At 37.5% G+C, this 27,859-nt stretch overlaps 1 protein-coding gene and 1 non-coding gene across 2 annotated transcripts; one reads left to right on the top strand and one right to left on the bottom strand.

Moving 5' to 3' along the window:
• Positions 1 to 7,249: 7,249 nt before the first annotated feature.
• Positions 7,250 to 24,749, bottom strand: RFC3 (replication factor C subunit 3). The gene is made up of 10 exons (XM_012465557.3): positions 24,568 to 24,749; positions 21,602 to 21,739; positions 18,877 to 18,944; positions 17,002 to 17,099; positions 13,483 to 13,664; positions 12,653 to 12,789; positions 12,142 to 12,240; positions 9,512 to 9,581; positions 8,464 to 8,641; positions 7,250 to 8,190 (listed from the first exon to the last, which is right to left on the bottom strand). The coding sequence occupies exons 1-10, from the start codon at positions 24,652 to 24,654 to the stop codon at positions 8,177 to 8,179; spliced, it is 1,071 nt and encodes a 356-aa protein (XP_012320980.1). The 5' UTR covers positions 24,655 to 24,749; the 3' UTR covers positions 7,250 to 8,176.
• On the top strand, positions 13,860 to 13,971 carry LOC135268814 (U5 spliceosomal RNA). The gene has a single exon (XR_010337151.1). It is a non-coding gene; the product is annotated as a U5 spliceosomal RNA (small nuclear RNA).
• Positions 24,750 to 27,859: the final 3,110 nt, after the last annotated feature.

The raw sequence follows: 27,859 nt of genomic DNA, 5'->3' as shown, positions 1-27,859 counted from the left end.
TTCCTAATAGGCCACAGAGACGTTAAGGATCCCCGAATTTTGCATTTGTTTACATTTCTCTTGACTGTGAATAGCACCATGTACGGTCTGAGTTTATGAAAGTTTTGATAAATTTCAACTTTTCATAATAGATTTGTATATATTTTATCATAGTAAATAATGAAACAGACTAGTATCTACACGTATTTTATGCATTCATGATGTACCTTTTTAAATTTTTAAAAAATATTCCTAGGTTACGCAGTTTGTGTATGAATATTTTCTAATTAAGTCACTACACACAGTTTAGACCTGTGTAGTTCAAGAGTCTACTATAATTGTCTGCCAAGACAAAGTCCAACAGTTTAAAAAAAAGTCCAGAATTCAGACACTTGCTAATGTAACATGACAGTGTAATGTCAAAAGAGCCAGAATCCAATAAAAATTAATGCACATACAAAAAGGCAAGAAATCTGACTCACAACCAGGAAAAATATGAGTCAACAGAAACAGATCCAGTTCAGGCAACAGAAACAGATCCAGAAATGACAGATATAATAAGCAGACGGACTTCAAAGAGTTATAAATATGTTTAAAAGATTTAAAGAGAAACATAAAAACAATGAGAAACATTAAAAAGCAGCAAATGAAACTGCCAGAGCTGGAAACTTGAAGGAAACAATTCAAACTGTAGGACAGTTAGAAAAAGCTAGGAAAAAGTGAGACTCTGTGACTTATGAGACACTCCAAATAAAGATGTAGTCTTAGAGGAGGGGGCAGAAAAATATTCAAAGACAATTTTTCAAAATTTAATAAAATACATAAGCCCATAAATCAAGGAGTGCAACAAACCCAAAGTAGTGTAAAGCAAGATAAACACACACACACACACTCACACCAAGACACATCTTACTCAAACTGCTGGAAACTGGTTGTAAAGAGAAGTTGGAAATCTTAAAAAGCACCCATAGTAGTAAAATAAAATTAAAAATATGATGACTACAGAACTCTCTTCAGAAACAATACAACCCAGAAGACAAAATACAGATGGGGAAGAAAAGCTGTCAAACTACAGTATTTCATCTGTATTTTGTATTTGGAAACCATCTCCATTTTTTCCATTGAAAATGCTTTCAAAAAGGAATACAAGATGAAGACATTTTTAGGCCAAAAAACTCTGAGATAATTCACCAGCAGACCTGCTTTACAAGAAATTATAAACTTTTTTGGGCTTTAAAACAAATAATGCCAGAACGAAATTTGAATCTGCAAAAGCAATGAAGAAATGAATCAGTGGATGGCTACTTTGACTAATGGAAATAGGAAGATATTGGGTGATTTCCCACTGCAGTTAAGTACAGAAGTGAACAAAATTGTCAAAAAAAAAAAAAAAACCAATTCAGTACACTGAAAACTGATTAAAGTTGAACAACAAATTGAAAAATGTCTATTATTTAAAAACTGATAAGCTTCAGGTAAAAATGGTTGCAACACTATGACCTTCTGTGCCTGGTGATGCAACCATGCACCTGTCACCTGGCCAGTACAAATTGTAGCTTTGTAAGTTTAGGGCTGGATGCATGCAGCCAGAGAAGTGGACTTGATTCAGGGTCGGGGCAAGTAAAACTCATTGCTTTGCTGGATAAAAATGGCAGACTTGGTTCTAAAAGGATCAGGGAAAACCCATACAATAGCTTTGCTAGCCCAAAGTTGCAGGCCTAGTTCATGGCCATTGACAGACAAATCAGAAATTAAACTGAGATCCTAGAAGTGGAAGAACCAAAGAGAGGTTAAGTTAAGCTCATACATTTACCTGATTGACTGCTAAAATACAAAAAATTAGCCCGGCATGGTAGTGGGTGCCTGTAATCCCAGCTACTCAGGAGGCTAAGCCAGGAGAATCACTTGAACCGGGAGGTGGCAGTTGCAGTAAGTCGAGATCATGCCATTGTACTCCAGCCTGGGCAACAAGGGTGAGATTCTGTCTCAAAAGAAAAAATAATAATAATAATAAATAAAAACCAAGGGGTACTGAGGACTGATTGCAACCTTGAATGCATTCCTCATTCTACACGTAGTTCAGTGGCCTTGTAGTCTTATGATGTCTAAGCATGAACTATTCAAATCATTGGTTGGTCACTAAACTACACAGACAGAAAGATAAAGTCAGGCTAAAATAAAAGTGACTGAGTAGAAACATCAGTGACTGCACAATGTAATGGAGACAAATTACACAGTTGACATCTAAACAAGCCATGAAACCAAAACAGAAAACCATCAGGAGGAAAAAACATCAGAAAAACAAAAGAAAATCCTAAGCTGCTAAAATATTTTATTTAAAACATCAAGTTTTCAACCAAAGATTACCAGACAGGGAAAAAAGAGAAAAGTGTAACAGTACACAAGAAAAAAAAGCAGCCAAAAGAAACTGACTCTGAGTGGGGCCAGGTGTTTAACAAATACTTCAGAGCAACTAATATAACTTATAATAATCTGATTCAAAAAAGCCCAAGTAGGAGAAATACAAAGAAAACTACATATAGATATATCATACACTACTATAAGCTAAAGAAAAATAAATACTGAAAACAGCAAAAGAAAATTGACTCATCATGTAAAACAAATGAAACAACCTCAAGACTATTGGCTAAACTTCTCATCAGAACCAATAGAAACCTAAAGGCAGCAGAATGACATATTCAAAGTGATGGGGGTTTAAAAAACCCAGATAAACAAATAATTCTATAAATGGTAAGATACATTCCAAACAAACAAAAACTGAGAAAACTGTTGGCAGATGTACACTACAGGAAATACCCCTACCATGCAAACACTAATCAAAAGAAAGCTGGGGTGTCTACAGAAATATTAGAAAAAGTAGATTTTCACAGCAAGGAATATGACCAGAAATAAAAAAGGGCATTTCATACACATGATCCTAGCCAAAAGACTGAGAAGGAACTGGGCACTTCATAATGATAAAGGAGTCAATATATCAAGACATAACAATCCTAATATGCATGTACCTACTAATGATCTTCAAAATGCATAAAGTCTAAAAGAACTGAATTAGATAAATGCATAATTATGGAGGGAGATTTCAATATTTCTATCAGTAAAAGACTAAAACCTAAGAAAGACGGAGGTGTAAAAATATATTTGGAAAATCCGTAAGTACTTGGAAATTTACCAGCATAGTTCCAAGTAATTCATTGGGTTAAAAACAAAATCACGAGTGAAATGATTAAAGTTTGAACTAAGTAGAAATGAAAACCTAAAATGTCAACATTTGTAGGAGAAAGCTAAAAAGTTTAATCAGTACTCAGGGTGAAATTTATAACTTTAAATGATATTAGAAAAAAATAGTCAAACAGGGTGGAGCCTAGTGAGCCAGTGCCTGAGCTCCCACATCACAGTGGGGGTGGGGGCACCTCATAGAGGAGACTCTGTGCCTGATTGGTTCCTGGGCACCAGGTTGGAACTCTGGTGGTTGGTAGGGCAACCTCCTTCAGTTGGTAGAAAGCAGTGGAAGGAAGAACTCCCTCTGTGCTGTCTTCTCCGCAATCTCAGCTCTCAGGCTTGTTGTATCTAGACCCATTTTAAATCAAGCAGGTTCCCTTCAGACCAGTCATCTCAGGGGAGGCAGCTGAGGCGGGGAGTGAGCTGTTAGTGCCGTGCAGCCCCATAGCCAGGGGCTGGCCCTGCCAGCATGCCTGTGTTTGAAAGAGGTGAAGTGCTGAACTCTGCAGACTGGGAGGCAAGGGAAGGTCCAAGTTGCTGGAGAGGAGCCAAGGTGCCCCATGGGGAACACACTTAGCTGTTGCTTGTGCACCAAAGTCAGCCCCAGGTGAGGTCTGTGTAGGCAGTCTGAGGATCTGTCCTTCAGCTCTGACACCAATGAGGCGGTGGCAAGCAAAGGTGCAGGCCAAGACAGATGGAACATGTCCAACACCAGTGCCAAACCCATTTGGGGCCAGAACTGGGTGTGTGGGGAGGTGTCTGGCAGCTCTGGCATCTATGAGGCAGTGTCAAGCATAAGTGCAGACCAAGGCAGAGAGCAACAGAGGCCGGGCAGAGGGATCATGGTGCTCCCCAATGCCAGACCCAAGCAGAGCCAGCGCAGGATGCACTGGGCAGAACCGATCTGCAGCTATAACATTAATGAGGGGGAGGTGATGGAAGCGCCAGACCCTACTGCTGTGGAGCCTGTCCTGTGGGATTTGGGAGCCAGCGACAGACATTACCTGCAGCACATCAGCGACCAGGAGATGCCCAAAGTATTGCTTCTGACCATCCAAGGGCAAGCACACTCTTCCTGAGAAAGTATCAAATGAGTATGCAAGAAAAGAGCAGAAGCTTTCACCTATATTCTATACCTCCGTGGCATCTTGATAGAAAATACAGCTCATGTTCCACCATATTGCTAGATAACAGCACGGTCAGCAAGCCTGATCTCAGCCACACATTAGAAAGTGTGACTTTGGCAATATATTACAACATAAAGCACATATATGCAAATAGATCTCTGGATATTTTTGGTGCGCCAATACATCCACTTTCACAAGAAAAGATTCCAGGGAAATCCTTTGAGGATGATCCCAAACGCAATTGCATTTTCAGATATTTCTGTAATCTTTTTAAAGTCACAAAACTAACAGCTCCATGTGTAATTGTAGCATTGCTGTACATTGAACGCCTTTTAACTGATGCTAACATCGATCTTTGTGCTACTAATTGTAAACAAATTGTCCTTGGAGCCATGCTTCTGGCCTCCAAAGTTTGGAGAAATCGTCGTCTGTGGAGTGTGGATGACAGCCAGAAGCCCAAGGATGTTGCAGTTGAGACAATGAGTAAGATGGAGAAGTGTTTTTTGGAGCTACTTGAGTTTAATATTCATGTGTCTGCCAGTGTTTATGCAAAATATTACTTTGACCTGCGTGCATTGGCATATGACGATCTGTATTTTTCTATTTAGTTTTCTTCACAAAGATAAAGCACAGAAATTGAAGGCTATGTCACGGCCGTGTGAATACAAAGACTTGCATCAAGATGTTGCCACTATGACAAGGGCCATCAGCATGGATTTCATCGGTATTCGGCATACTAATGCCATCTTAAAGAGAGAAATTAGCATTATAAGATCCTGGACTTGTCAACTATAAAGACTACAAAATATCACTTCTCCTGCTGAAAAAGACCAGCAAAATTTGGATTTTTTGTATGTTTTTACATTTTTGTTGTTGTTGCTGTTGATTAGGATTTTCATAGAGCAGAGACTTCTTCAAATAACCACACTGTGAAGCTGGGTGATGGTGGCATGAACAGTGGGTGCCAGGTGCTACCTGCCCTTCTTGTTCCACTGAGTCCAGATGGCATTCCTAGGGCACCACCTTCTTGAACAACCCTTGGGGAGGAAGACTGTCACATGGACACAGCACATCCCAGTTCAGAGTCCACAGTCACCCACAGTCCCAAGCAGGTGACAGTCTGAGCTGAGCTGGAATTCAAAAAACTTGGCCGGGCGCGGTGGCTCAAGCCTGTAATCCCAGCACTTTTGGGAGGCCGAGGCGGGTGGATCATGAGGTCAAGAGATCGAGACCATCCTGGTCAACATGGTGAAACCCCGTCTCTACTGAAAATGCAAAAAATTAGCTGGGCATGGTGGCGCGTGCCTGTAATCCCAGCTACTCAGGAGGCTGAGGCAGGAGAATTGCCTGAACCCAGGAGGTGGAGGTTGCGGTGAGCCGAGATAGAGCCATTGCACTCCAGCCTGGGTAACAAGAGCGAAACTCTGTCTCAAAAAAAAAAAAAAAAAACTTTAGAATTGGCTCCAGATTTGTGAGAGTACCTGGGTTTGGATCTCTGTCCACCGAGGCACTGAATGCACGATGGCCCGAAACAACAAGTGTGGGAAAAGAGAATGGCATGGGGACAAGGCTGTCATTACTCCAAGTACCACGGGGGCTCAGGCCTGTTCATCTAGTCTTTGGAGGGAATCTGTGCATGTGAAATGAGGCTCCCACATCATGGTTATAAACGGAGAGATGAAATCAGCTCATCTTCACCCAGGCCCATAATGGTCATGCCAAAACACAGAGTCTTGCTGTGTTGCCAGGCTGGAGCACAGTGGCAGGATCTCGGCTCTCAGCAACCTCTGCCTCCCAGGTTCAAATGACTCTCCTGCCTCACCCTCCCAAGTAGCTGGGACTACAGGCATGAATCACCAACCCAGCTAATTTACATATTCTTAGTAGACACAGGGTTTCATCATGGTGGCCAGGATAGTCTTGATCTCTTGACCTCGTGATTTGCCTGCCTCAGCCTCCCAAAGTGCTAGGATTACAGGTGAGAGCCACCGTGCCTGGCCTCTTGCATTTACGTTCACAATAAAGTGGTTCGGAATATCCCACTATTGATTTGCGATTTCCTCCTCCAAACATAGTCTGTGGCCCTGTTTACATAATTGAATATTTTTGTGTATTGATATTTTGTGTCTGAAGATGAAATATTAGATGAAACATGTTAAAACATTTCATGCAAAGCCTTCGGTGGTTGTAGAGTCTATTCTTTGGTGAATACACAAATTTATTTTAAATATTAAAATTTTTATTAGATGTGATAATATTTTCTCTTTTATCTTCACTTGTTAGATAATAGTTACTTACATTCTTCCATAATTAATGATATTGTATCTTATATTTGATGTAAAAAACTCCTAGAATATTTGGAATTGATAGTTGAAATTAAACAGCCAAATGAGAATTGTTAAAACCTAGTGATAATGTACTTATGATGGGTTTATTATCTATTATCTCTATCATTGTTAATTTTTAAAGTTTCCATGGAAAACTATAGTAAGAACTTAAAATTTTCTATAAAACCCTTCGCGCCCTGCACTTTAGCTCCAATGCATAATGAATAAAGGAAAATGGATTCTCCTGCAGGGAAAAAAAAAAGAAAAGAAAAGAAAAATAGTCTAAAATTAATTATTTAAATTTCCAACTTCATAACCTAGAAAGTAGAAGAAAAAAGTAGAAGATAAAAAGGTTAATAAAATATAAACGGACAACAACATAGAAGTCAATGAAACCGAAACTATAGGACCAACAGGAATTCTCTTATATTGCTGGTAGAAATGTAAAGTAGTATAACTTTAGGAAAGTTTAGCAACTTCTTAAAAGTTAATGTTACAATATTGTATACCCAGTCATTTCATTCTTAGGTACTTACTCAAGACAAATAAAAACCTGTCCACAAAAAGACTTACACATAAGGATTCACAGCAACTTTATTCATAATAACCAAACCTGGAAACGAACCAAAGATCCACCAACAAGTGAATGGGCTTTAAAAGTATATAGGAAAATACTGAACAATAAAAATTAGTGAAACATTCAACTGAATCTCAATAATGAGAGAGAATGAAGTATTACACGAGAATGCTTACAATATTTGATTCCATTAAGTTCCTGAACTGGCAAAGCTCATCTATAATAAGATCAGTGGTCATCTGGGCCCAGGGTAGGAATGAACTGACTGCAAAGGGATATGGAGAGAACTTTTTGGGGTGATGGCATCAATACCTTGGTTGGGATCATAGTTTCACTGGTTAAAAATCAAACTGTACCCTTAAAATTGGTACATTTTATTTCATAAATTATACTTCAGAGGAAAGGAACTGTTCAGAGTCTGTCACACAAATTTGTCAAGGAAACCCTTTGGCCCACGAACCGAAGTATTTAATTAAAAAATGATCCAAAGGGCGTAACTAATGACAAAACACTAAACCTGTTCAAAGAGTAATTAATTACTACAATAACGTACCATTCTCCAGAACTTCATTCTGATTCTTCAAGAGTCTGAAGTACTTAAATTAATGAAAACATGCTTATTTCTTAGTACTGACCTAACAGTAATCTGAACCACTGAAATAAAAGTTGGAAATCTGCAGCCTCAACAGAAATGGTACTTGTAATTTTGTTCATATCAACAATTATGTTTCAGAATGAATTCTTACATTTCCTACAAAAACATAATTATTCACTGAGAGAAACTAGAATTAAATATAATGACCTGTCAGACAATCATGTTACCTGTGGCAGAAAATGGTCATCTGGATAAAGGAACATAATCTTTGCTTTCTGATGTATAAATCTCCTTCAGCAGGTGAGAGATTAGACAGAAGAGAATAGGAGGATCAACAATGAATACCTGAATAACAAATGTTTAAAGTAAATTAAAATCATTTTCCTAGACTCTAAAGTCTCTAAGTTATTTACAAAACTACATAATTCAATAGTATAGGAACAATTATTTAACTTAGAGGATGATTAATAGTTCACAGAGAAGTTATTACCAAAAAAACACAAATACAACATGATTAAGTACAGTTAATTTACCCTCAACTCTTAATATAAGCTGTATGTAAATAAAGATACTGAGAAATCTTTGCAAGAATAACTGATAAAAGTCAGAACACCATGCCTTCCAATCCATCCTCCATGAACTTCTTATAAAGTGCCATGAATTTGGCCACAAATGCTTCCAAGTGATAAATGGCCTTGCTACCCAGCTGTAGACGATGTTCATAATAAGCTGCCATTTGGGCCACTTCCCCTTTCAGTTGTCCATCACAATTATGTAACAGTTCGAAAAGAAGGCCCTGAAGAAAAATAACCAGCAATTTAAAAATCATTAATAAAAATAGCTAAGCATGCCTTAATTCTCTCATTCACAAAAAGACTAAAGTTAAGCATACTCTCTTTTATATATGTGAGATCTTAATTCTTTCATGTGAGTCAATATCCTTCATCCAAAATCAAAAACTTCGGTACCTTTTTCATGATGTAAAAATGTGGTGAGTATCAACCACGTTCTAAATTCCAAACAGTAACTGCACAAGGTGAAAGATTAAAGATGCAGCACTATTTATAACGACAATAATAATTTGTAGACTAAAGTTCCACCAATAGAGGTCATGTTCGGAAAAACTATGATACAGTCACACAACAGAAAACCATCCACTTAACAAAGTAAATCTATACATATGGTCATGACACAACATCCTTACTAAAATGAATGAAAAGAGTGCAGAAAACTGAGAAGTTTTGTGAAACTTCATATATACACGTACTTGTTTCTATGTGACTAGAAGTCTGTTAAAAGTGGTTACCTTTGCGGAAATGGAAGGGTGAACCTTCACTTTTTTCTTCGTAGCCCCACCCTGCATTATCATCACTGCACCTTAGTATTTCCTTTATAGCACTTATAACATTCTGAAACTCTCTAACTTCTTTATTTGTTCTCCTTTTCACACCACTAAAATATAACTTAGCTGTAGGCAGGCCCTCCCTTCTTTTCTTCAGCATTCCTCTAATAGTGCCTAGCACACAAGAGAGGTTTAGTAAATATGTGCAATTAGTGAGTTGGAGAGAAAGAAGTGGTATCTTGGTACTGCAAAAACCCCTATGATCACACACCCAAGGTCCAAATTTTATAGCTGTAAAAAGTTCGAGATCTGAAACTGGGTTACCTTCATTATTATCTCAGGAGGAATACAATGAGTTAGAAGCTCATACAGCCTTCCACGAACTTCAAGGAGCCTATAAAAAACAAAGTGATTGCTACTTTGTGAAGAAAATAGGGGTAATTTTTCCAAGTACCCACTGTATGGTTTTACTTTATGAATTAACAAACCTTCAGAAAGCTCAGGCTTCCATCAAGACTCATGTATTTGAGTCAGCATTTCAATTCAGGCCTGACTCAAAAACCTGTGATTTCTGACATCCCAAAAATAAAACTTGAGCATAAATAATAAATGACATATGGTATGAAATTATTTTAATATATGCATATAGCTTATTTCTGAAAAGTTGATTCATGATGTAGTTACCTATACAACTGAATTAACTACACTGTGTGCAGTGCATACATGTTAACATACATCTTGTGTGTCTGAGTTCACTTCTAATATTACTGTTTTTAAAAATTAACATATTCTACATTTACCATGTCTGTATCATTATGTTCTAATAGCTTACAAGGGATTAAGAGTACAAAAGTTTCTGTCAGAGAAACATGGGTATTCTAGAACTGTGTCTGTCTATTAATAATGGGATGTCCCTGAACAAGGTACTTAATCTCCGTAAACGTCAGGGTTGTTTTTTTGTTTTTATCTACAAAGTTATATTTTTCTCATAGGTCTATTATATCAATTAAATAAGGTGGTGTAAGAGCTGACATAATCATTCATGAAACATTAGCTGCTATTCAAATTAGAAAATTATGACTGTTCTAAGACAGATGAAATGAAAAATCAAGACCATAAATATTTCAGCAAGACAAAGGAGTGAGAAATCAGAAATCATTTGGAACTGTGTGGCCCAATGATCAGAAAGGTATCAGAATTCCAGGACTTCTGGCCAGCCCCAAGCCTTTCTGGAATTGAGCGAAATTTCTTTTTATGTAGCACAATGGAATCAATTCCCACAATTGTTACTTTAAACAGGAAACAGGAGCATCTCTTCTTTCACAAGTTCACTTATAAGCTGCCAAAATGTGTTAGGAAAACCACAAGAAATTGTAACAACAGCTAGAAGAATTAAGCAAAGGAATAATCAAGTCACTTTAAAAATGCATGTGATAATCATCAAATATTACAACATCAAGTACCTAAATCCCTTAAAAGTAGGTAAGTTCTACTACTACCAAAATTTCTTCTTTAATATCAGAACAAAAACAAGAAAGTCATCTTCAGTATAGACATATTTTATAAACATAAAAGCACCTAAGACATGCTTTATTTGAACTTTATCTCTTTAAAGGGCAAGATCTCTTTATTGATAATCAACATTTTACAAAATAAAATGGGTACTTTTTCCTAAAGATGAAGTGTTTTTCCAAATGAGACTACTCAAAACGTTTGGTACTTCTTGGAGAAAACTATCAGTTTCTTCAACTAAAATAATGGAATTCTGAGAATTCAAAGCAAACCTTAAATAAAATACTAACCACCCACTATGTATAATTCACTATCCACCTCTACCAATCTATATGGTAATCAGGGAATACATGTTACAATCCCTTTGAATAATTTCTTATAAAAATTAGACTTCATCAGATGTATCATCAGAAGGAGAAACATGGCATATTCCTCTCACTATTATTTTCATTAGACCAGGGAAGACTAAGTTCTATTGGCTGCACGCAGTGTATCTGAACCCTAAAATGATCAACTACCTTCTGCAAGGTCCAAAGATTGTTTCTCAGTTCAGACAGCCAACAGGATATGAGACTGCTTTAGGAAGTCTGAGAAACCTTCTCCATACACTCCAAAGTTAGTGGACCTTAACGTCGTCATGTTTTATTTGGAGAAAAGCAAACTGTGCTTCTCAATCAAAGCTGCCATAAGTCAAACAACTAGCGGCTGAGGTATTTTCAGAATGGTCAAGGTATGAATAATAGACCTACAGAAGTAATGGAAACAATTTCACAGCAAATGTGTCAAAAAATACTTCCTGAGTAAAAATAGTATATACACAATGCTATCCTTAGAACTCATGGTCATCTATAACCACAGGGTTTTCTAGTTTTCAAACCATTAATCTTTTGCTCTTCAAAACAAAGGCACAAGTACCCTTGGTGGGGCAATCGTATTATCTTCAATATACAAATGAAGATAAAACTCTAAAATGAAGTTACGTGATCAAGAATACTGAGCTACAAGTTCAGGACAAGAACTAGAAGTCTGATTTATAGTCTGGTGTCTTTCTAGCACATGAGGCATCTTCAATTACAAAGTTATACATTGTCTTTTACCAGAAAGCTACAATCATTATGTCTAGCTTTGTTATGTGTTAATATTAAGTCATCTGAGATCCTAAAAGGAAAATTAAAATTAAAATACATTCCACTTTTACTGATCACATGTAAGCTGTAACATTCATGACATTATGGCTTAATAAAAGGCATAGTATCACACACCAACTATCCTGAACCACTAAATTTCTGAAGTTAAATCCTACATTTTCCTTAAAAGGCTAATATCTACATTCAGCATTTAATTATAATTCAAAAAGACATGGCATTAGCATAAAATAGTTAATACATGTCCTATTATATCTTGATAATGAAACCTTTACTGTCATCATTTTATACCGGTACCTTTGTGGAGTTTGCTGACTGACAATAGCATTTGCAGTCTCCCTCAGATACACCTCCCAGTCTGTCTCAGGGATTTCTTGATCTGCAGTAAAAGGATATCTACATGACAAAAAGAGAACACAAGAAGTTAAACAGAAGTGTGCTTATGTCCTAAAACAGGAGTGCCCAACCACTGGCCTGTTAGGAACCGGGCTGTACAGGAGGAGGTGAGTGGTGGATAGGTCAGCATTACTGCCTGAGTTCCACCTCCTATCAGACTAGTGATAGTATTAGCTTCTGATAGGAGCTCGAACTGTATTGTGAACTGCTATGTGAGGGATCTAGGTTGCATACTAAATATGAAAATCTAATGTCTGATAATCTGAGGTGGAACAATTTCATCCCAAAACCATCTCCCACTCCTGCCCAATCCATGGAAAAATTGTCTTCCACAAAACTGGTCCCTGGTGCCAAAAAGGTTGGGGGCCGAAGTCCTAGAATGTTTCTTGCAGTAACTACCCCTTCCACTCACTGTTGCACTCTGCAGGCTTCACACATAAGCAAGGCTTTTCTGAGATTTCTGCAGGACTTCTCTGCAAGTCTATGAGCCAGTTGTGGAGGAAGATTCAGACCTTCCTTCTTGCAGACAGTAGATAACACATGACAAATCTACAAATAAAATTAACAAAAATGGGCAATCCATTAAAAAGCAGACTGAGACTAATTTCTGTTGATATCTTCCTAGACTCTTATAACTGTATTACACTCAAAATTCTTATAAGTGAAACTTATACTAAAAGTAACTTACCACTCCACATCTAACACAATGTTACATGTTATCCCTAGTTTCCATGAAATCTCCCAAAATCTATTAAGGCAAGAAAGATATTTAATGTAAGGAAACATAATTTTTGCTGATGGCTGTTAAGAATGATAGAAAAAAGATATATCTATGTATATATATTAATATTAATGTTATTTCATACTAACTTTAATTCCCTTCCTAGGGACTAGGTATTCCCACATCATCTCTTTGTAAAATCTACTTCCTCAATATTCTAGCCTCCTCTTACAGCCAATTAAATCAGCTTGAGAAAGAAGACAGTAAATAACTAGCCCTTACCTAGTTTAATAAAATTCATAATACCTACACTTGGTTCAAGATAAAAGATGGTTTAAAGAGAAAAATACTTTCCATATATTGGCATCTGGTATTTACAACTATACGCATTGGTTTGTGCATATATTTAATGGTTTGCATCCAGGTCTGCAGATGTTCTTAAATTATCGACATGCTTCCTTTCTTTTACAACAAGCATACAGTATTCAGAGAATCTGAACTGATTTTTCAGAAACGCTTACATCTTCAATGCTGGGAGCAGGCACACGAACTGCCAAGCACCTACTACGAATAGGTGGTATCACTTTAGATGTAGAATTGCAGCACAAGATCAATCTGCAGGTAGACATATATTTTTCCATGGTTCTTCGCAAGGCATGCTGAGCGTCTTTGGTGAGTTTGTCAACTTCTGTCAACAATACCACTGAGTCAAAGAGACACAAAACAAACTTTAACTTGAGTTCACTCAAACTTTAACTTGCCTCTTCTTCCTCCTCATCATCCATAGTGAAATCCTAAATAATAAGCCTGATATACTACTCTTCCCTTTGGCAAGGATAAATTAAAGTTATAAGTATGGTAAAATTATTTTATTTTTTAGTTTAAAAAAACTGCAATCATACTCCAGTTTCTCTTCAGATCATATAACTCTTTCATCTTTTACTAAGGATTTCTATGAAGAGGAACAGCTCTGAGTTTTTAATTTTTCGAGACCTTGCATTGGCAGGGCTAGTAAAAAAAAAAAAAAAAAAAAAAAAAAAAAAAAAGAATCTATAATCACACAAGACCAAGAAACACTAACCTAAATGAAATTAAAAGGTCACTTTGTAGTAGAAATCATTTCAGCCTTTATTATTTATACACACTAAAATTTACCAAGACAAGGATGTGCTGTGCTGCATTTCCCCAAAATAACTTTTCTCAGCAGCACATTTCTGTGGTACATCTTAATCTAAAATTAAATTCCAAGAAACAGACTTTGGAAAACAGTGGTGCAAGAGATGATGTAGGCAACAAGGCATAAAGGTATCTGGCCACCATAAAGTAAGATTCCATTTGCCCACAATCACAGATCAGACTTACCATGGTTCAGGAATAATATAGAGACAGAAACTGAATCCAATATTGTATTTTTCATTATATTAACAAATTACTTCTAGAAGATGCACTGGTGGCATGTCACATTTGGATCCGTCCCATAAATATAAACAGAACAACTAAAGATTCCAAGACCAAGAGCCCATGAACATTATATAGAAACCAGGCAACAAGCTTTACCTGAGAATCCCAAACATAAGCAAGTGAGAATAAGCAACTAAAACTGGAAAGGCCCACATAGTATCAGCAACGGTGTGGGAGGAAATTCTGACAGCCTTTAGGACAGGAAAAGCTCAAAACCGCCCACAGGAACATACTAGAAACCATCATGGGGCCACTCTGAAGCAGTTGGCTGGGCAGAGTGGCTCATGCCTGTAAACTGCCTATAATCCCAGCATTTTGGAAGGCTGGGGAGGGCAGATCCCTTGAGCTCAAAAATTCAACACTAGCCTGGGCAACACAGCAAAACCCCATGTTTATAAAAATGCAAAAGGTTGCTAGGCATGGTGGTGTGCGCCTGTAGTCCCAGCTACCCAGGAGGCTGAAGTGGGAGGATTGTTTGAGCCCAGGCAGTCAAGGCTGCAGTGAGCTGGGATTGCACCACTGCACTCCAGTCTGTTGCAACACAGTGAAACACTGTCTCAAAGAAAGCAGCAGTCTTACCCGAGGTGGGAGACTCAACAGAGCCCAATTTATGGATGAGAGCAAGGGAACCCTGATGCAGTAAGATTTGATAGAGCAGCAGACTCTGAGAATAACAAAAAGAAGCTCTCTTCTAAGACAATGTTCCACGTGGCCATGGCTGGTGTGGTGGCTTGTGCCACTGTGGGTGGCTGAGCTAGGAGGATGGCTTGAGGACGAGAGTTTGAGACTAAGACAATGCTCCACAATGAGAAGAAATCCCAGAAACAGAATCCAAATTGAGAACAGATAAAAGAGAGACAAAGGAAAGAATTCCAATAAAGGTGACAGAGTCTTGCTCTGTCACCCAAGCTGGAGTTCAGTAGTGCCATCACAGCTCACTGCAACCTTGAATTCCTGGGCTCAAGCAATCCTCCTGCTTCAGCCTCCCAAAGCAGTGGGATTACTAGCCTAAGCAACAGTGCCTAGCAAAAGTTTAGTATTAGAAAAACCAGTAATATAATCTATGATATTAATGAACTAAGAAAAATCATAAAAGCGCATTCACAGATGAAAAAGAAGCATGAGACAACATTTAACACACATTCATGTTAAAGACACTCAATAAAATAGGAACTTGAGAATATTTTCTTGCCATGATCAAATATCCAGCAACTAACTAATTATGGGGAAACACAAAGGCTTTCCTTCTAGAGTCATGACATGGACATCTGCTATCTCCATTACTATTAAGCACCCTATTGGAGGATTGGCCAAAATAATTAGATAAGAAAAAGTATTGGGCCGGGTGCAGTGGCTCACACCTATAATCCCAGCACTTTGGGAGGCCAAGGCGGGAGGATCACAAGGTCAGGAGATTGAGACCATCCTGGCCAACATGGTGAAACCCTGTCTCTACTAAAAACACAAAAAAATTAGCTGCGTGTGGTGGTGCACACCTGTAGTCCCAGCTACTCAGGAGGCTGAGGCAGGAGAATTGCTTGAACCCGGAAGGCAGAGATGGCAGTAAACCAAGATTGCACCACTGCACTACAGCCTAGGCAACAGTGCAAGACTCTGTCTCAAAAAAAAGTATTTAGAGCCATAAAAATTGGAAAGAAAAAGAAAAAATTATCTCTATTTACAAATTATATGAATATACATCTAAAAATAACCTCAAAGAAAACTATCAAAAGATAATTACAGAGACTTTAATAACATAGCAAGATATAAAATTAAGATATAAATATGAGTAACTGCCACATATATATAAAGATTCAGAAAATATAACCATCCATATATAGTAGTGAAAAATCATAAATGTAAATTTATTTTGAAATATGCAGACTGAAGATAAGAAATCAGCTGAGAATATGTACAGGGAATTCACAAAACAATAAAAATGAGAAATAAACTAAAGAAAAATGTATCACACTCACTGAAGAAGAACAAAACACTACCTTCTCCACTCAAACTGACAAAGATTAAAACGAATTATCTTAAGTGTTGATAAATGTCATGGAGAAATGAGCACTCCCAAACACTGCTATTGGTAGTATAAATCTATACCCTCTTTCAGATAGAGAATTTGGCAAAATATATCAAAAGCATTAAATTACGGCAAATTTATTATCACAAAATCTCACCAGTAAGAATGTATGCACATATACAGAAAAAACGCTTGGAAGGTAAAGTGTAAACAGTTAACAGTAGCCGTCTCTGGATGGTGGGAATATAGCTGATACTATTTTCTTTTGTATCTACATATCTGATAATGAACATATGACTCTGGTCATAAGAACAGTTATTTTAAAATCATGTAATTTCTGATTTTAAATCACATATTTTTACTCATCCTGTTCTAAAATATCAAATGGGTGGCACAAATAATCCTCTTTCACATAAAATTCAATTCCATTGGACTATAAACTCCCATGAACACAGAGATCAGGCTTCTCTCTTGTTCACTTTCATAACTTTAAAAAAAAAAAAGAGTACTAATGCTTGGCAGCTGCATGAAAAGAAGTCTTTGGATCACATACCTTTAAAATCCCTTTGAGAGTTTGTTTCAAGTTGCTGTGATTGTGCCACTGTTTTCAACATCTCCTGAATTACTACTCGGTCACTATTTCCAGCATCACTACACAAAACAAAAATAATGGTATACGGTATGCCCTTAATATTGTTATTATAAGAAAAATGTTGAAGTTCGTAAGTTGTCAAAAAGAATATCACCTAACTCTAATTATAAGCCCTTTAAAAGTAAAAAGTCTTAGGGTCATTAAAAATACTAACAGTATTCCAATTGGATTAACATCACTGAAAACACTGAACATGTTCTTACATTAAGTTTACTGTTAACATAAAAAGAGCAACTACTAATAATTAGGGCACAGTTCAGTAAATACTTTGACGTTTCTGAACCCACTACTGAAAACTAGTACCTAATTACAGCTCATTTCTCAATTATCTATAATTGTTCAAAATGCAAAACATAACTTTTTGAAACAGAAATTCAATCCCTATTCCTCTTCTACATCCCCAAAATAGCAAAGGTCTAAGAGAGAACAAACAAAAAGAAGTCTGCTCCCGGCACTAGAATGGAATCGATTCAGACTCAGTAAGGCAATGAGACAAGCAAACTGAGTTTAAGACACAAAGTCAAAACTCTGTAAACTGGTGACTTATAGGTACTGATCTGTCATTTACACCAATATTATTGCTTTGGCACTTCAGTCAAGGACCTCTCAAACCAACAGAAGTCAATTTAGGCTGAATGAATATTAATTTCAATCACCCCAAAAGCAATTGGCTTATTCTCCAACTGGTTATCCATGCTTCAGAACTCACAATGAGAAAATGAGGTCAAAGCAGACAACTTTATTTTCTCAAACAACCACTAAGTTTTCCCAAGTCACTACTATTATTATAGATCAATATACCTACAGTGTTGTTCTTACGATCATTTTCCTAGCCAAGAATCCACAACATTCTCCATTTGTTTATGGAATTAACATTTGCTCTGTTTTTATGATCAAACCCATTCCCAACAACCTTATTTCTCTTAGTTTTCTTTGAGATACCTAGAGAAAATAATAATACCTATCTATCCGTTAGGGTTGTTTAAAAGATTAAATATACTAATCCAGGTAAAGCTTCTCACACAGTGCCTGCTACTGAAAACGACATACATATTAGCTACAATGTAATGTGATTCTTCCCACTGCGTTCAGTCTCCTCCCTCTACCTGAAATGGATGTTTACTCTTGCCTCTGTGCCACTGCCCATGTTGAGTTTGCCTGACAATATCCTCAATCCTGTTCCCTTTAAGAACTCATCCAGCCCCACAGATCATTGCAGCTTACCCAATTTAGCTCCCAGAATCATTTCTACGCCACTTAATACTTAACACCTGTTGCATGAGTTTTTCGTGCCTCTCCAACAAGTTCCTAATTTTATCATCACATGATAGAAAATAAAGATACTGGTTGGTGGACTATTAGAATACCTCTAATCAAGAAACTTGAAGAGAGTGACAAATTAAGATTTGGCAACTCAATTTCTGAAATATTTACTCTAAACATTATAAACTTTTAAAGACACACTGCTCATAAGTAATGAATGAGCCAATATAATTTAACAAAAACTTACTGACAATGTACTATGTGTACATCAATGAGTTCCCTAGAGCTAGAAAAGGTAAACATATTGTTGAAATTATCTGACAGAGAAGGCAAAACAGGAGGGGCTCTAGGATTCCCATTTCAAGCAGGGCAGCTCCACTTTAATCTGTTTTATAAACTGTGCTTCCACATATATCAATTTATTTCAAGGGTTTCAATCTGTAAAAAAAAAAAAAAGAAAACCCAAAAACAATTTTTCTAAAAATGCTTAATTTCTATATAGTAGTAACTTACCTAGGATTAACTTCAAGGTGGTAGTTACTTGCAATGGTGCTGATTTCAATTTTTTTTTTAGATGGAGTCTGTGGACAAAGCAAAAGATATTTTTCACATTTATCTATTGGCTATTTCCCCACTGTCTTGTATTTTCATTGGCTTCCTTTTATTATACAAAGTAAAAGTTGAAATAACCACCATTCATGTTTTAATTTTGTTAATCCCATTCTTTTCTCAATGTGCAGATAAACACGTTTTTATATAACTTGGGTCCAATTACACGTCCCATTTTATTGTGACTACTTCTTTTCCTTATCTCCAGAAATCCTCAAACCAACTCTGTATACCACCTGATATACAGATCATTGGAAACGATCTGTTCCTTTCAGCCTTTTCCATGTTAACACAAAAATAAACATACACAAATATATATTTTATGGAGTGTCAATGTTTCCTGTATAAACTAAAAATTTTAAAAAAAGGAAATCATACATGTGTCTCTGTGTTTTGCTTTTCCTTCTTAATATATCTTGGCAATCCCTCTCAGACAACTGGTACAGTGTTATAGTCACATACCAACCTACAGCGTGGATGTTCCAAAGCTAATCATACTGATGGGCATTTTGTTTTCTGTACTCAACTCCACAATTAACATCTTTGTGTATGTTACATAAACTGCTTTCATTTCTATGAAAGAGATTCCCAATAAAGATTTCCTGGATTGAAGGGAATGTGCTTTTTAACTTTAATATAATACATATGTGTGTGTATGTGTGTATGTATAGACCAGTCTGCTTCACAAACAGTCTAACAATTCACTTTCCCACTGGCAACACTCTTCCCCAACATTCCCCATTTAGAGTAGGTTTGATCATGCCTTTCAATTTTTCAGTTTGGTGAGTATATAACAGACTCACACTGCGTGACTATCACAAAGGTCAAGCATCCTTATATGTGTTTACTGCCACTTACATTTTTCTCCTGTGACTACCTGTTACAGAAGAATCTATTATTCAGTTTTCTACCAGATTGTCTTTTTGCTGCCAATTTGTAAAAATCTTTTATTTATGCATTCCTTTGAAATGTTTTGTGACAATCTTTCATTTTTCTATTGATTTTATGTATTTCTGTCATAGCAATTTTTCAAATTCATATATATCCAAGTACCTACTTCTTTTCTTCTCTAGTTTCCATGCTTTCCAAAAGAAGGTTTTATTGACCCGTGAGCAATTCATATAGTATAAAAAATTTTACTGTAAGATATTTAGTGTTTCATTTTAACATTTAAGTCTTTAATTCATCTGGAATTTGTGTTTATAAAGTGTATGTCATAGGATTCAATTTTGTTCTCTCAGGAATGATGACACACTCTGCTGGCTCATCCTCTTCCACTGATTTGAAATAGAAACCCTAACAAATCTCTAAGTTCTCTTTCCAGTTTCACTTGTCTAATTCTCTACTTTCAGGCCAATATAATACTGTTTTATATGTAACAGTCATACACTAAGATTTACTATATGGTAACACAAGCCTCACTTCACTAATCTTTTTTCATAATTACTTTAGCTAGTCTCAGAAATGTACTGTTCCATATGGATGGACTTTAAGATCGTTTCATAGAATTATAACAACCACTTGAATTTTAATTAGAATTACATTGAAACTTAGTGTCACCTGGGGCAAAAGATAATTTAAAATGTTAAGCCTCCTGTCTGGGAACATGCTGAAACATTCCATTTGATTGGCTACTTATTGTCCCTCTATAAGATATTAGTTTCTTCCGGCAGATCCCACACCATTTTTGTTAAACTTGTCCCTATATATTTTATAAGAATTTCCACCAGAACATACAACCAGCATCTCAAACTCAATGTATCTAAATATATGCTAATCAACATTAGCCTAAAACCCAGTTACCTTCCTGAAGATTCTGTTAACAGCACTACCATCCACAGTCAGCATATGTTTTTTTCCAATGACTAATTATTAAAGACATTCTACCAGAGACTATGGATATGAAAATGAATACAACATGTTCTCTACATACAGTCAAAACAAATACAATCTTATCAAAGTAGAAGATGTATAAACTACAACAACCAAAGCAAAACAAAGTAAGTAGTACTAAAAGTATAAACTAGAAGTTGTAGAAGAAAAGTTAATTCTAATGCAGTAGGAAAAGGAAGGCTACATGTCAGCTAAATCTTAAACATCATCCATAATGGAAAAGCATAAAACTGGGGTGCACAGTATGAAGCTGGACATCTCGGCAAGGGCAAGATCACAGGAAGCCTCTCAACATCCCAGAGTCTCAGGCCTCCTTTCCCAGTCAATCAGCTTCCCACTCTTTACCAAGTCATTTGATACCATGTTTAACATTTCGTCTCAAAATCATTCTCTTTCTTTCCATCCCCACTACTGCTCTCAGAATAATAAAGTTTGGAAACCTGAGTTCTAATTCCAGCTAAGACATTGTCTTATTAGGTAATCTGAAATTAATCTCACCCTCTACATTTTACCCCAACCTCCTTGTTGTTCTTATTTCCTATGTAACATAAAAGACTTTGCTCAGTTATAATAGGCCCATAAATCAGTAGCTCTCAAATCCTGTGCCCCAAGACTACCTGTGGAATTCTTATTTAAATCATACTTTAGGAAGCATCTGGGTTATGGGGGCATACATGACCAAGACTGAAAGTCCCTGCTATGAATTACTTTCAGTGCCTCAAAGTGAAATGCTTACTGTGATGGTCTGATGTTCAATTCTCAATTTTTCCACTCCAACACCATAAAGTTCACGTAGAATACACATAATTCTTGTCTTTTTTCCAGCACCTGATGGTCCATACACTAACAAATGAGGAAAGTCACCACACTGCACCTGAAAAAAAAAGAACAAGGTATTTTTCCCTAGTCAAACTGAACTGCTCAAGGTAGAAGCAAACTACTTTTTAAGTATCAAATATTTTATGTGTCTACCCATGAAACTCCAAGTTCATGGTTAGATATACCCAAGCTATATATGTGTAAAATTTGGAGTTTGATGGGTAGATACATAAAATATTGTATATCTTTTGATATATTCTGAAATGTTTACCATTCACCTGGCACTAATTTTGTATAACCTATATACATGACACAGTACATGCAAGATACAAAACTAAATGCTAAGAAAGCAGGAACTCCCAAACCTGGCTATCAGAATCTCCTAGAAAACTTTTTAAAATAAAGGACTGATTGATGAACAGACCTTATCACCCGAGAGATTAGGATTCTGTAACTCTGAGATTCAGGCCTTTCTTAGTTTGGACTATTAGAAACAGTCCCTGTGATAACAATTCAGCATTTGGTTTCTTTGGGAGGTTACTTGTGAGATAAAGGGAAACTTTGGGGATGCAAAACAGGCAAAGGAAGGCAGCCAGTAAGAGCATGTTGTCAAGCTGAATACCTCCAGGCATCTGTGCTTGATACTGCTAGGGAAACTCTTAAAGCCAACATAAACATCCACCACAGTGTTAACCCACCCAGGGGGTGGGGAAGCTGCAGTATGATTATCTCTGGTAAGTTCTTTCTTGAAAGCCTACTTAGGAACGTAGATGGGGGAAAAGAGTGAGCATTAATTTCAGGCATTTCAAATTTGCTTATGGATGTCAAAGAGACAAAAGCCCTCAGGTAAAGTACAGATGTATAAAGTTAGAAGTCAGAAGTCACTCTGTGTGCACTTAAAAGCAAGAGGACTGGGTATGGTACCAACAGTATCTGCTGATGATGAGTTTTGCAAAAGCTTTTCAGGTGTTCTGTTCATCAGTCTGGTTTGGGAACCAGTACTATGAAGGCTATAAAGATGACTGGGTGACAGACCTTAGCCTCAGAAGCTTAAAATCTTGTAAGGCAAAGTTCTGCAAATAACCGTTACTGAAAAAGTGGGATATGTATCTTAACAGAGGCGCTTATTGCAATGAATTTTAATACTTTGTAAATTCATCCATCTCTGTCACTGAAAAGTCTCAAGGAGAGGAATTCTTCAATCTAATACAGTGCCTGGAAAATGGCAGCTCTCCCACAGACACTTACTGCCTTTGTTTTTTAAACTTCAATCTAACCAAAAAATAAGGGTTATGTTTTTAATGTCGCATAGTTTTATTAAGCTGCAAATAAAAGAGTAAACAGATGAACATTTTTTTAAAAGCAAATTTAACACATAAGACCAGTATATTAAATTGGTGTCCAAAAACTACATTCCAAATTCTGTACAACAAAAAATGTCCACAGAAAATAAAACGTATTCTATGACTAGGAAAACTGAAGACAAAGCTATTGATGGAAAATGTAATTTGTCTATAAATGAAGGATACTGCAGTAATTAATTTATTTTGAATTAGTATAGATGCAGTATCAATAGAGACCAAAAAAACCTTCAATCTCACAACACAAGCAACTATTCTAATGACTTTCATGTATACAGTCTTTCTTATTATTTCTTATTTTTAAGAAGCACTTAACAATTAAATAGTATCTGTACATCTAAGAAAGGTCGGTAAGGGAAAACCAGGGTATTCGGCAAAAACGTTACCATCAGCATCATATATTAATTTGGGGTCCTTAAAAGGAGTGGATAAATGTCTTCCACAGACACTAAATAACTTATTCTCCTCAAGATACTTCTTTCCTCTCTACTCCCTGAAAGGTTCAGTTTCTTCCTCACAAAACATTGCCATTAGACACTTATATCAACTACAACAGACAAAGAGGCATAAGGACAGAGGGGAGAAAATCTTTTGTAAAGAACTAATCTCAGCCAGACGCAGTGGCTCACACCTGTAAGTCCAGCTCTTTGGGAGGCCGGCGGACGGATCACCTGAAGTCAGGACATCGAGACTAGCCTGGCCAACGTGATGAAAGCCTCTCTCTACTAAAAATACAAAAATTAGCCGGGTGTGGTGGCAGGCGCCTGCAACCCCAGCTACTCAGGAGGCTGAGGCAGGAGAATAGCTGGAACCCGGGAGGCAGAGGTTACAGTGAGCCGAGCTGAGATCATGCCACTGCACTCTATCCCGGGCAACAAGAGCGAAACTGTCTCCAAAAAAAAAAGAACTAATCTCAGGAACGTCCTAATACAATTTAATTGAAGATTAGAAATGATCTTTGGAGTAAATACACATTTACAACACTTTCCTTGTAAATAACGACACTGACATCGACAAATTTTAAGCCAGTTAAAAAGCAAATCACATGGTGTCACCTCTACTCAAAATGCTCCAATGGCTTCCCATCTCATTCTGAGACTTACTGGGTGTGTACCCCCAACTCCATCCCAACACACACACCCCATCTTCGATTACCCTTCCTGCTGGTTCACCATTATCGGCTCCACCAGCCTCCTGAGCTTCTTAGAATATGCTGTGCACATCCCTGCCCGGGGATTTTGCACTTGCTGTCCCTCTTACCTGTTCCACTCTTTGCTCAATTTCTGTATTTATGACTTTTCCACTTCCTTCAAGTCTTGGCTCAGATGCCAATTCTCAGTGGAGCTTTTCTGGTTTAAAAGCAAAAGCCCGTCCCCCACACCTTTTCCCCCTTTCCTGTTTTATTTTTCTCCATCTTACTTATCACCTTCCAATGCGAGAGGGGTAAGCATTGCTCCTCCGGGGCGCGAAACCCCCAGCCTGGGGCTCCCCTCTCCCACGCTCCCGGCCTCCGCGGACTCACCAGGTTGCGCAGCTGGGCCGCCTGCTCCTTGTGATAGTCCAGCCGTCCCAAAGAGCAGGGCCGATATTTATCCACCCAGAGGCTCATGGCAGCTCCAGTTCCCGGGTTCCTACGCTTGAAAGTCCCGCACGAGCGCGCGTCCTTCCCCACCACACGGAAGCAAAATTTCCCGCGAGCGCCAAAGTTCGTGACGTCACTACCGGTCGCGGCTGCGTAAATGATGCGGGACGGAAAGGCTACGGGGGCCGTTTGCAGACAAAATCAGGCGCCGCGTCTACGCGTCTAGTTCTGAAGTTCACTACTTTATTTATTTTCTCTTTGTCCACATCCTCTATTATATTCTAGAAATTATCAAGCAGAATTGAAAATGTGATTCTGACCCTGTTGGCGTCAAATCCAGATTCTTAAGAAAAGACACTTCCTCGATGCATTTCATTTATTCATTCTTTTATTCTCTCAATTCATTATACAAAAATTTACTAAATCTACTAGGTGTGGACTCTGTCCTCGGCACTAAAATATATACATCTCGGGGTTTCACTCACTTGGCAGGTGCCGGATAAAATCTTAATTGAATAAATTGCTTTAAGATGTCTGATCTTCACTATCCTTCATTACCTCTATTCCTCAATATTCTTACTGAATTAGAAACAAGAATCGAGAGCATGGAAAAAATACAGAAACGTGGCCTGTAGGAGAAAAGACAAGCGGTTAATATGCTATTCTAAGACTAAAATATTTTAAAGCCCCCCGATTAAAATGTGGAGAAAAATCTGAACGCCTCAGAAAAATATTCTGCATATGAAGCTTATATGCAACTTTTGAAGTTCTCTTCATATTGTGCCTCTCTAAATGCGATTTACTCGTTATACATGATATTAATTCCTTATTTAATTTATACTTTTATGCATTGTTGAGAACCCTAAATCCTGTCATTTGATTGCAAGGTCTTACAGGCAGAAAATGATTTCTAAATACTTAATAACCTTTCACCAAGGTGCCTCTTAATCATTTATTAATCAAGAATTTATCATGCTCTTCTATGAGTCATCATATTATATGAATTACTGCTGCAGGTAAAGTATTATTGAGCACAATGAATAATACCACCAAGTGTAAGATTTAATCCCTGGTCTCAAGAAACTTTCTAAAATAAGCCTGAAAGGTTTCTGCCTCAGGGCCTTTGCAATTACTGTTTCCTCTTCCTGGACTGTGTTTCTCCAGAGTCAGCAAACTTGGGCCCCTCATCTCCTTCAGGATGCTGGCTCAAGTATTATCTTCTCACATGGCTTCCCTAACCACCCTATTATTATTTTCTCTTTTTTTTTTTTGAGACTGAGTTTCGCTCTTGTTGCCCAGGCTGGAGTGCGATGGCACGATCTTGACTCACCTCAACCTCCACCTCCCAGGTTCAAGCGATTCTCCTACTTCAGCCTCCCGAGTAGCTGGGATTACAGACATGTGGACCACGCCTAGCTAATTATTTATTTTTAGTAGAGACGGTGGTTTCCCCATGTTGGTTAGGCTGGTCTCGAACTCCCGACCTCAGGCAATCCACCTGCCTCGGCCTCTCAAAGTGCTGAGATTACAGGCGTGACCCACCGTGCCAGGCCACCCTATTTAATATTGCAAAAATTCGTCATCTTCTTTCTGCTTCTTTTTGAATTGAAGTGGAGGAAGTGTTTGAAATGAGAAGGTAAAGGAAATCAGAAGGAGGGATATTGAATTGTGGTCTATGTAGATAACATAATCATAAGGAATGATAATGGAAATAAGTACTGAGAGGAAGAAAGAGAAGAACCAAGTGATAGAATTATCAGTGATTTGGCAGGAGTGACCACAAGCATGACAGACAACTTCAATAAGGAGGGATGGTTGATGGTAGAGTCTGAAAACATGTGCTTCAATGTAACTGGGGGTTCTGAGGAAGGAGAAATAGTGTGGTGGGTCCAGGAAGTACAGTTAAATTTGAATTTCAGATAGCTTTTTCATATGAGTATGTCTATGGCAAAATTTATTACAAATGCTTTTTTTCTTGTATGAATATGTCCCCGGCAATATTTGTAATCGTAATAAATATTGCTGGGGACATACTCATATAAGAAAAAAAAAAATCAGTGTTTATCTGAAATTCAAATGTAACCAGTGCCTTGTATTTTATCTAGCAATTTCACTCCAGACTCTTGAATATATGCAATATGAGAAACTGATACAGAACAAGTAAAGTCCTCAGGGTTGGTAAACTACAGCTGCAATCACTAATGTTTAATGACTCTGGTCCTCAAATATCTTAGCTCTTTTTTTTTTTATTTGAGATGCAGTCCCATTCTGTTGTCCAAGCTGGAATTCAGTGATGTGATCTTGGCTCACTGCAACCTCTGCCTCCTGAGTTCAAGCGATCCTCCCACCTCAGCCTCCCAAGTAGCTAGGATTACAGGCATGCGCCACCAGACCCAGCTAATTTTTTAGTATTTTTGGTAGAGACAGGATTTCACCATGTTGCCCAGGCTGGTCTTGAATTCCTTAGCTCAGGCAATCCACCTGCCTCAGCCTCTCAAAGTACTGGGATTACAGGAGTGAGCTACCACGCCCGGCAATCATATAGTAATTCTAATTTTTTGAGTAACTGCCATACTGTTTTCCACAGCGGCTGCACCCACTTTACCTTCCCACCAGCAATGCAAAAAGATTCCAATTTTTCCACATCTTCACCAACCAACAACCTTTTTAAATTTTAGTCATTCTGGTAGGTTTATAGAAGAATCTGGTTATGATTTTTTTTTTTTAAGAGAGTCTCACTCTTTCACCAGAACCTCTGCCTCCCAGGTTCAAGCCATTCTCCTGCCTCAGCCTCCTGAGTAGCTGGAACTACAGGCACCCACCACCACACTTGGCTAAGTTTTGTATTTTTAGTAGAGATGGGATTTCACCATGTTGTCCAGGATGGTCTCGATTTCCTGACCTCGTGATCTGCCAGCCTTGGCCTCCCAAAGTGCTGGGATTACAGGTGTGAGCCACCGTGCCCAGCCTCATTATGATTTTAATTTCCCTAATGATTAATGATGTTGGGCATCTTTTATACTTGTTAACAATTAGAATAATCTTTTGTAAAGCACCTATTCAAATATTTTTGCCTATTTTTATTAGTTGTTTATCTTTGTCTTATTGATTTGTTTCCTTTTCATACATGTATTTTAAAATATCTTTTTCCTACATGTGGCTTGGCTTTAATCTCTGTTAATGGTGTCTTTTGATAAATAGAAGTTCTTAATTTTAATAAAGTTCAGCTTAC

The sequence above is a fragment of the Aotus nancymaae genome, unplaced genomic scaffold (genome assembly GCF_030222135.1).
Source record: "Aotus nancymaae isolate 86718 unplaced genomic scaffold, 86718_ANA_hifiasm-v0.15.2.pri h1tg000043l, whole genome shotgun sequence".
In the NCBI taxonomy this organism is placed as follows: Eukaryota; Metazoa; Chordata; class Mammalia; order Primates; family Aotidae; genus Aotus; species Aotus nancymaae.
Note: the sequence above shows the minus strand (reverse complement) of the source record. Positions and strands in the feature narration are given on the sequence as shown.